Here is a 9,248-nt window from a genome sequence, read left to right as displayed (position 1 = left end):
ATTGCATTATTTACAAACCAGTTATTTAGGAGTTGTCAGTGGTTCATAAGATCACTTAGAAAGTGCTATACATTCTTATACAGTTTTAGGAGTTTCCCAGCAGACACAGGACTGAACCTCTTCAAAGAGGTTTAGATGTTGAAAGTAATAGTTTGGTTTGATCACCATTGTGGAGGTCAGTGTTTAGTTGGGCACTTTGGTCTTGACTTTTTAATGTTAGGTTTTTTCTGGCAGCTGTAATTGTTGGGGGGTGTAGATAAGGATGACTTGGAGGTGACACTTTCGTCTCAATAGTGCACAAGGGAGAGTTCAAATGTTAATTTCCAGAGAGGTCCTTTGTCCTCTCAGGGTCTGGTCGCTCTTCAACCAGACTGTCCGGCATTTTCTAATTTCTCAATTCTTACACTAGAAAGCTACAGGCTGGAGAGTTTATCAGGGTTGGAGCTAAACTCGGCAGAGCTGTGGCTCATTGACAAAAAGAACTGCATGTTGTACTAGTGTGGTTGGGAAACGTTTAAAATGTGTTCAGAATTTGAGAGATTGATTTGTTTATAAAGAAATGTGTTATAGAACTATTCATGCATTCCATATTTGCATAAACAAACTCTGTGGACTTATTCAAACTATGACAGACTTTTACAATGTACAAAGAGCAGTTTGATGATGATTTTGGTCACTTTGGTCGTGGTCGTTTTTGCAAACCCACTTTTTGAGCACAACTTCGAAAATATGCATTATGGCAAATATGAAGGTCTAAGATGATATAAAGGTCTAAGGATAGAGAAAAAACATAGTAATTTTATAGTAAATAGTAATGTTTTAATCTCCTTTAAAGCAAATGTACCATGTTTTTAGAAATGTGATCTTTGTATTCATTGTATTCATTCATTCGTCTAAATTTGAATGTTAATTTGAATTTTAGCAGGAAAGGTTGACAAATTTATTTTTATTTTTTCCTCATTGGATGAACAGATAACGGTCATATAATCTTCTGACACACATATTTCTGTGTAGTCAGTCTAGTTGGGTGAAGAAACTCATATCAGGTGAGTCTCTCTTTACTTAAATGAGAATTAAATGCTTTAGTGTTTCTATCAATCTACACGTTTTTGCAGTTTTGTCATTAATAGCTGTTTGTGATACTGTAGACCACATGTTTCACAGTATTTATGGGAGAAATTTAGTGAAAGCAAGTTTAAAATGCAGTGAAAGTTTTGCTGCTATTAGATTAATGCTCTGCTTTTAACATGGTCGACACAGTATTCTGGTCTCCATTATGGAGAGTTGTGTTGGACTATGAGGCGCTTTTTTAAAACGCTGATAACAGACCAACATTGAATCAAGATCCATATTTAACACTGTTTTTTTTTTTCATCACACTGTAAAACCTAACACTCAAAATCATTAATTGGTTTGAGTAGGACAAACTTAAATTCAACTAATTAGTTCAGTCCAATTAACTTGTTTGAGTATTTAGCACTTTCTTTTTCTTTCAAGTTCACAGAACTGATATATTTTAAGTAAACTGAACTGTTTCATTGTTTTGAGATTCATGAAATTATTTAATTTAATTTAGACAAACTTAAGTTTAACTGAAACGGCTGGGATGTCTATTTCCCAGCATGCTTTGCCGATGGCACTCAAAAGGGAGAGTAAATGCTAAAATTAAGTGTAATATAATGTTTTTTGTGTGTGTATGTGTGTAAGATTAATGTTAAATGTGAGATTTAGTAGTGATTAATGTTTTGTTATGCTAATTTAGAAGAAAAATAAAATCTTAAAAAAAGGGTCAATGACTGTCAGCTACGGCTGCCAAACAAAAACCGTAAAAATAAAGTAAAATATCCTTATTTAAATGAAGTGCAAAAAACTTTTACAGAAATTTTCCTTAAATGTTTTACAGAAAAACACAGTTATTTTATAGCTATTTGCTGAATTATTACGATCAAACACCTTCACTGTAAAAAAACAGTTAAATGACTGTCAGCTGCCATACAAAAACCGTAAAAATAATGTAAAATATCCTAATTTATATAAGTGCAAAATACTTTTACAGAAATCTTCAATTCATATTTTTTAACAGAAACACAGTTATTTCACATTTATTGTCTGATTTTTTTTTACTAAAAACCATGCAGTTAACTACATGCATGATTTGCTGTGACTATACGTCACTGCATCAGCAACTACACAGTTACTGTCAGTTAAATAAAGCAACATGCAGCATTTCATCAGTGTTTTTATGCTCATCCTGGACTGAAGCTCAGGCTCTACTCTTCAACACAATGGTGACACGAAACACACCATACAGAAACACTTTAAACCCCAACAGAACATTAAACTCTAACAGATCTCTCAGGATCTCAGCGTCTTCACTTATTACAACCCAGACTTTATTTCTTTCATACTAACATTCTTATTGAGAATTAACAGAGGTTTAGAAGTTGAAGCTTTATTGAAAAGAATAAAGTTTGATGTCACCATGATGGAGATCAGTGTTTGTTTTAGTTGGGCTCTTGACCTTTTAGTGTTTAAATAAGTTTTTCTCTGGCTGCTTTGACTGTGTGTCTTTGATGCATATTTGTTATTGCAGAACTCCAAGAGAATTTCAGGTCGGATGATGTTGGTCACTTTGTAGTGATAATAGTCATCATGTAATGTCCTGCTTCATTGATACCATCTGAAGTATAATATCTGATTAAGTTGTTAAATAATAGTTGTTAATTTTGCATGATAAAACTGCTATAGAAGATCCTGCAGTGCTGTGATACTCAGATTTTATGAAGTCATTATACAGAAAATGTTTTGACAGGTTCATATAGACTCACTCAGACATCAAGAATCAGCGTATGAATCGCAACAATGGTGACAATGAAAAAAAAATCTGATCAACTCTGAACTACTATAAAGTCACAAAAAGGCTTTGTTGGTTGTCACCATTGTTGAGATTCATATGTTGATTCTTGATGTTTTTCAAGAATTTTTCTGTATAATTGATATTTTTTAAATTTCAGATTGCTATAATACTGATGCCATAATATTTCAAGGGTCATGTGAAAAGTTATGGCATTACAGACTTTGTATAAAGCTAAAATCCATCTACGTATTATGCAATCTAAGTTAATATATTCAGAGATTTGACTGACAAATCAGTGAATCAGATCACCATTAACTGACCAAAATCATGTGATATTTTCTCCTGCATTTATTGTTACAATAAATGTGTATCAAATACACAGTTAAAGCAGCCAGAGAAATCAAAGTTATAAACTCAAGGGTCATGAGCCCAACTAAAGCAGACACTGATCTCAATCATGGTGACATAAAATTTCTTTTAAAGTTTTTTACACTTTATTTAAATTAGCATATTTTACTTAAATTTTATGGTGTTTGTTTGGCAGCCGCAGCTGCCAGTCATTTGACCCTTTTTTACGATTTTTTTTTTACGGTGTATAATAGTTACCATCATGGTGACAAGTGGTGCATGCTGATTGATTTGAGAGCAAATAATCTCTTTATATTGTTGTGCTCATAGAGCAAGTGCTTCTGTATAACATTCTATTATTAGTTAGCAAATTAGTATGTTAACAGATTAGCGTTGAAAAGATAAGTTTATACTAATAAAAGTATTCACATTGAGATTAAATGAAAGTTAGAAATTAATTGTATGACTTAATGTACTTTAAGTTTCAGAATTTAAAACAATTTGAGGCAATTGATTGTTCTGCCAACTTATTCGGGTTTACAATGTACTTCATAGGTTTGAGTTATATTAATTGAATGGACTTAGTACTATTAACTTTATTTACCCAAGTTATCTTAACAATAAGTTATTGAGTTACTTGGACACAAATCAAATATTTTTTTATGCTTAAATTGTTTGAGTTAACAAACTTAAATGATTTAAGGCAATCGGTTTCCTCAAACGGTTTGAGTTGAACTAATTCATCAGGTTTTACAGTGCAGGTTTGCACCTTGAAATAATGTTATTTCAATTATAAAGAATATTTCAAGATGGACATTAAAATAAAATCACTTATTTTACATTGAATCAACATTGAAACAATAACAAATCAATCTTGCTTAATGTACAACACAATCTTAATTAAATCTTAAATAAATAGAACAAATCTTACTTTATTTCTATGCTGGTGAATCACGTCCGTTTTTACGTCTTTCAAGCAGACTATGTTTAATTTCATTTAGAAAGTGTGTTATATTATTAATGCATTTTACAGCAATCAGTTATGAATGATTTCAGTGATGAGGGAAGAAAAAAAAGCATTATCAGCAGTTCAGATCAACAGTTTCCCAAAATCACCTGATCATATTTTCTCTTGGCTTTATATATATATATTTGATATATGTATATAAAATAGACTGACTCTAATTTGAGAAGAATATCCTTGTTTGTGAAATAAAAAATGAAATTAAGTCATCTTCTGCAACATATCTATTTAAAATGTAACATACAAAAGTCTTAACTGTAGATATCTGTGAAATAATCAGAGAATCTGATCACAACGTCTATGTACAATTTATGTGTATGACACGAGTCGATAATCTGAGTTTGAGGGATGGACGACACTGTTGGGAATGTTGGGATTATCCATGCCGGGTCGTGTTGATCTGAGAAAAATAGGGAGAAGGGGGAACTGAGGAAATTACCCATATTGTGTGGAAAGTTGTATTTGAATTTGAGGAAGGAAAACAGTGAACTTGGTTTCATATTTCCTCATTGGAATGATGGACAGATAACTTCTCTATATCATCTCAACACAAACAAACTTTTTCTTCAGTCTGTCGTGTCGGGTGATGATCACTGTATCAACAGAGCATTATTTAATTTGACGACTGATTTGTCTAAACGCCAGTGAGGGGTAGGTTTAGGGGCGGGGTCAGGGTTAGGTTTAGGGGCGGAGTCAGGGTTAGGTTTAGGGGCAGAGTCAGGGGTAGGTCATTCGTAAGAATTAGCCAATAGCCACCTCATAAAATATGAGGAAGTGATCCAGTTGTTTCTTCCTTTATTGCATTGTGCTTGACAATAAAAGTCTCAATTTAAACTCTGATCCAAATCAAATGCTGTGGAATGTTTTACATGTGTGTGGTTGAAACAAAGAGAAAACGGCTTTTTATAAGTCATGCAACAATGCAATGGCTAATTTGTTTATTCTCTAACTGTAAAGGAAACTCGTCCTCTGAACTGGTTTGTGGATAAACAGAAATAAACTGACAATGGCTTCCTTTCATAAAGGTGAGTATTCTTCTTGTGTTTAAAGGTTGCCTCTCATCGTCCCAAAAACCTTATGAACTGTGAACGTATGATGAATGTAGTTTTCTCAGACTCAATCCAATACAATTTCAGTGTTTTTATTGACTTTTTCTTCATATTTCAGGTTTTATAAAAACTCATCCTCTCATCTCTGCTATTATGTGTAAGTCTAAACAGTGTTTTTTGCTTTGTGTCTGTATGCTGATGTAATGACCAGTGAATCAGATCTGGTTTATCCTTCACGTCACTTCACACAGTAAATTCCCCAGTGTTGAATTACCATCGCTCAGTGTTCATAAGGGAAACTCCAGCGGAGTGTTCAAAGTAACACAGAAGCAGTGTTAGAGTTAATGAGATAATTAAGTAATTGATTGATGATTGTTTGATTATTGAAGAAACCTGATGATAACAAGCAGAATCACTGAAGAAAAGAGAAACAAAAGAACTACAACTGAGGCCACATCCACACGAAGCCAGAGCTTTCCCTATCCGATGTTTTTTTCCCCGTTCAAAAAAAAATTTCCGTAAACACAGGGTCGTCTCAAGAAATATCTGCGTACACACGAAACCACTGAAACCGACTCAAAACGATGTAGTATACATGCCAGACCAGTATGTGGCGCTGTATTTCTGCCACAGACATACACTAAAAATGGAGAAGAAGACTTAGAGCATGTGCATAAACCTTGCGTGCTGTATACAATAATATTAGGCACAGTAGCTTATTTTTTTCTTTTCTTTTTTTCTTTTTTACCAAGAACTTTATTGAACAATATGAACAACCATAAATGGCCTGGTACAAAATATGAGTCACGATATTCGATAGTTAGCGGACGCACAAAGCTTTCCACAAGTAACCGGCAAAAGTAATCATTATGAATGTGTGAAATATAGCAAGGAGACATTTTAATTGTTTATTAATAAACTAAAGTTCTCTTACGAGAGGTTCTCTCGTATTTGCGTAAGCTAGCTTACGCTACGGGAAAAGTCATCTTTTTCTCGAGATACTGAAGCCAAAAAATTATCCTAATTTTCATTTATTGTCAACGCAGTGCAGTAGGCAGCTCAGCAGAGCTAGAGCGGGCAATACTGCGCGCTCATTGGCTGCCGCGCGGCAACTGCTTAAGCCTACCAGTGAGCCCGGCGTGACGTCACGCCCAATGAGGGCGTGCGCGCCCTCGCGCGTCACAGCCCGCCAGAATGGGCGGCGTCAGAGCGTATATAAGGAGGGCTCGGAGGCTAAAACTCTGATTTCTGTCTCTTCAGCGAAGCTCTCCGCATCGCTGTTCTCCGAGAGAAGCCGCCGCCGTCGAAAAAGCATCGAGCCAGTGTAGGACAGCGCCTGAGGAAGCCGGACGAATTCTCGCCGCCTTCAGCCTGCCGTGCCAGCTCAGCTATCCGGCGACACATATCCTTTTCTCTGCTTGTGTTTGTGTGTGTGTGTTCGCTCACGCGACACTACTAAAAGAGCAGAGGCGTTTGTTTCAAAATGCCTCACAATTCCTGCGGCTCGTGCCGCTCTCACCTCAGCGACAGAGACCGCCATGTGATCTGCGCTCTCTGCCTGGGACGTGACCACGCAGCCGTTGCCATGTCTTCGGGCGGCTGCGAATACTGCGAAGAACTGCCGATGTCGACCCTGCGGGCTCGACTCGCCTTGTTCAACGCTGAACCCGCTCCAGTCTCTGGGCCGCGCAAAAAGAAGCGCCGCTCACAGAGACCACCGGAGCCCGAGACGCGAGCCAGGCTTTCGCCGGAGCCCCTCCCGCGAGCCTCGCTCTCTCCCTCTCCGCCCCCGCTTCCCGACGCGCAGCCGCCGGCTCTCGCCCGCGATGCCGTCTCCTCAGGGGATGAAGCGGAAGACGACGCTGTACTGGACAGCTGCTCTCTACTGGCGTCAGACAGCGAAGGGTGGTCCGGCTCCCACCGCTCCGCCTCTTCCTCTACACGCGAGTCTGGTAGGACCCATGCCAGTGTGGACGCCGAGCTTCTCCGCCTCCTCACTATGGCCGTCGACAACCTGGGCATCGAATGGTCCCCGCCTGTGGTGCCCGCACCGAACAGGCTCGACGGGTTCTTCCTACCCAGCCGCCGCCACTCGCCAGCGTCCAGACCAGCGCCCTTTCTGCCCGAACTCCACCCAGAGCTCTCTAAGTCGTGGGACGCTCCAGTTTCAGCCAGACTTCGCTCTCCAGCCTCGTCTACCCTCTCGCACGTGGACGGAGCCGCGGAGACTGTGTCTCAGCCCTGCAGCCCTGGCTGGCAGCCGAATGGTACCAACAGGGAGTTACGTTGGGAGCGATCTCACACCGCAAACTGATCTCGACAGACGCGTCCAACATGGGTTGGGGAGCGATTCACGAGGGCAGACCGGTCTACGGCCGCTGGTCGGACCAGGAGAAAAGCCTTCACATAAACTGTCTGGAGATGTTGGCGGTCGAGAAGGCGCTGAAGCACTTTCTCCCTTACCTGCACGGGCACCATGTGCTAGTCCGCACGGACAACATGTCAGTGGTGTCTTATGTGAACCGTCAGGGCGGAATCAGATCCAGAACTCTACGCGCTCTGGCAGAGCGCCTTCTGATCTGGGCTCAGGGCTCGCTGCGCTCTCTAAGAGCCGCGCACGTGCCCGGTCGCCTGAACGACGGACCAGACAGGCTGTCCAGAGACAATGTTCCCCCCGGGGAATGGGCTCTACACGGCCAGACAGTCCAGACGCTGTGGCGTCGCTTTGGCAAAGCAGTTTTGGTTCCCAGAGCTGACGGCGCTGTCAGAAACAGCCCCGTGGCCGATCCCGGTGAGGAGAGACCTTCTCTCTCAAGCCCGAGGCTCAATTCTACATCCCCATCCAGAGCATTGGTCTCTGCATGCGTGGGTAATCAACGGATATTCGTTGATCTGTCAGAAGGGGTAGTTAACACGATCGCGCAGTCCAGAGCTCCCTCGACGAGGCGGCTCTATGCGTCTAAATGGTCAGTGTTTAACAAATGGTGCGCGGGAAGGAGTCTAAATTCTCAATCTTGTGGGGTTCCACAGGTCTTGAACTTCCTCCAAGAGCTCTTGGACGCGGGCAGGTCCCCCTCCACGCTCAAGGTTTCTGTTGCGGCGAATGCTGCGCTCGCCGACTCGGCGCGCGGCCGCGCATTGGGAAGAAATGAACTCATCACCCGCTTCCTCCGAGGGGCCAGGAGATTGAATCCTCCACGGCCGCCTTCGGTACCCATCTGGGATCTGTCTTTGGTCCTAGAGGCCCTGAAAGCTTATCCCTTCGAACCCCTGGACTCGGCGGAGTTGAAATACCTGACGTTTAAAACCGTTTTTCTGTTAGCCCTGGCTTCAGTAAAACGCGTGGGCGACTTACATGCGCTATCAGTTAGCGCGACGTGTCTTGAGTTTGGACCTAATGACTCGTTAGTCATTCTCAAACCAAAGCACGGCTATGTCCCCAAAGTGTTGGGTACTCCGTTTAGAGCTCAAGTTATTTCCCTCTCAGCCCTGCCGTCCGGCAGTGGGGATGGCAGTAGCCTCCTTTGCCCTGTCAGGGCTCTAAGGTGTTACGTCACACGCTCCGCCACCTTCAGGCTTTCTGAGCAGCTCTTTGTTTCGTTTGGTGGGCGCACCAAGGGTCTCGCCGCCTCGAAACAGACGCTATCCAGATGGATAGTGGACGCTATTGCAGCAGCTTATGCGTCCAAAGACCTGCAGTGCCCTTTGGGCATACGGGCTCATTCCACCAGAGGCATGGCCTCGTCGTGGGCATGGTCCAGTGGAATTTCCATTCATGACATTTGTACGGCGGCGGGCTGGGCCTCCCCCTCTACATTTGTTAGGTTCTATAACCTGGAAGTTCCCGCCCTGCAGGCTAAACTTCTGTCAGTCTAGTCGGGTATATGCCCTGCTCATGTGTGCTAGTTACTCGATTTAGCTCTCCTGGTCGAGCTGCACTTTGGGGTATGTCAGTAATATATAGACCGTC

At 41.5% G+C, this 9,248-nt stretch overlaps 1 protein-coding gene across 1 annotated transcript in view; it reads left to right on the top strand.

Annotated features, from left to right (window-relative positions):
• The first annotated feature begins 988 nt into the window (after window positions 1-988).
• The window catches only part of LOC307152332 (adhesion G protein-coupled receptor E3-like), an 89,545-nt gene continuing 81,285 nt past the window's right edge, over window positions 989-9,248 (top strand). The window contains exons 1-3 of the mRNA XM_079860876.1: window positions 989-1,046; window positions 5,187-5,254; window positions 5,397-5,435. Coding sequence (XP_079717002.1) covers window positions 5,236-5,254; window positions 5,397-5,435 — 58 coding nt within the window. The 5' untranslated portion in view covers window positions 989-1,046; window positions 5,187-5,235. The remainder of the gene's footprint in view (window positions 1,047-5,186; window positions 5,255-5,396; window positions 5,436-9,248) is intronic.

The sequence above is a fragment of the Squalius cephalus genome (genome assembly GCF_949319135.1).
Source record: "Squalius cephalus genome assembly, chromosome: 2".
NCBI classification, from domain to species: Eukaryota; Metazoa; Chordata; class Actinopteri; order Cypriniformes; family Leuciscidae; genus Squalius; species Squalius cephalus.
Note: the sequence above shows the minus strand (reverse complement) of the source record. Positions and strands in the feature narration are given on the sequence as shown.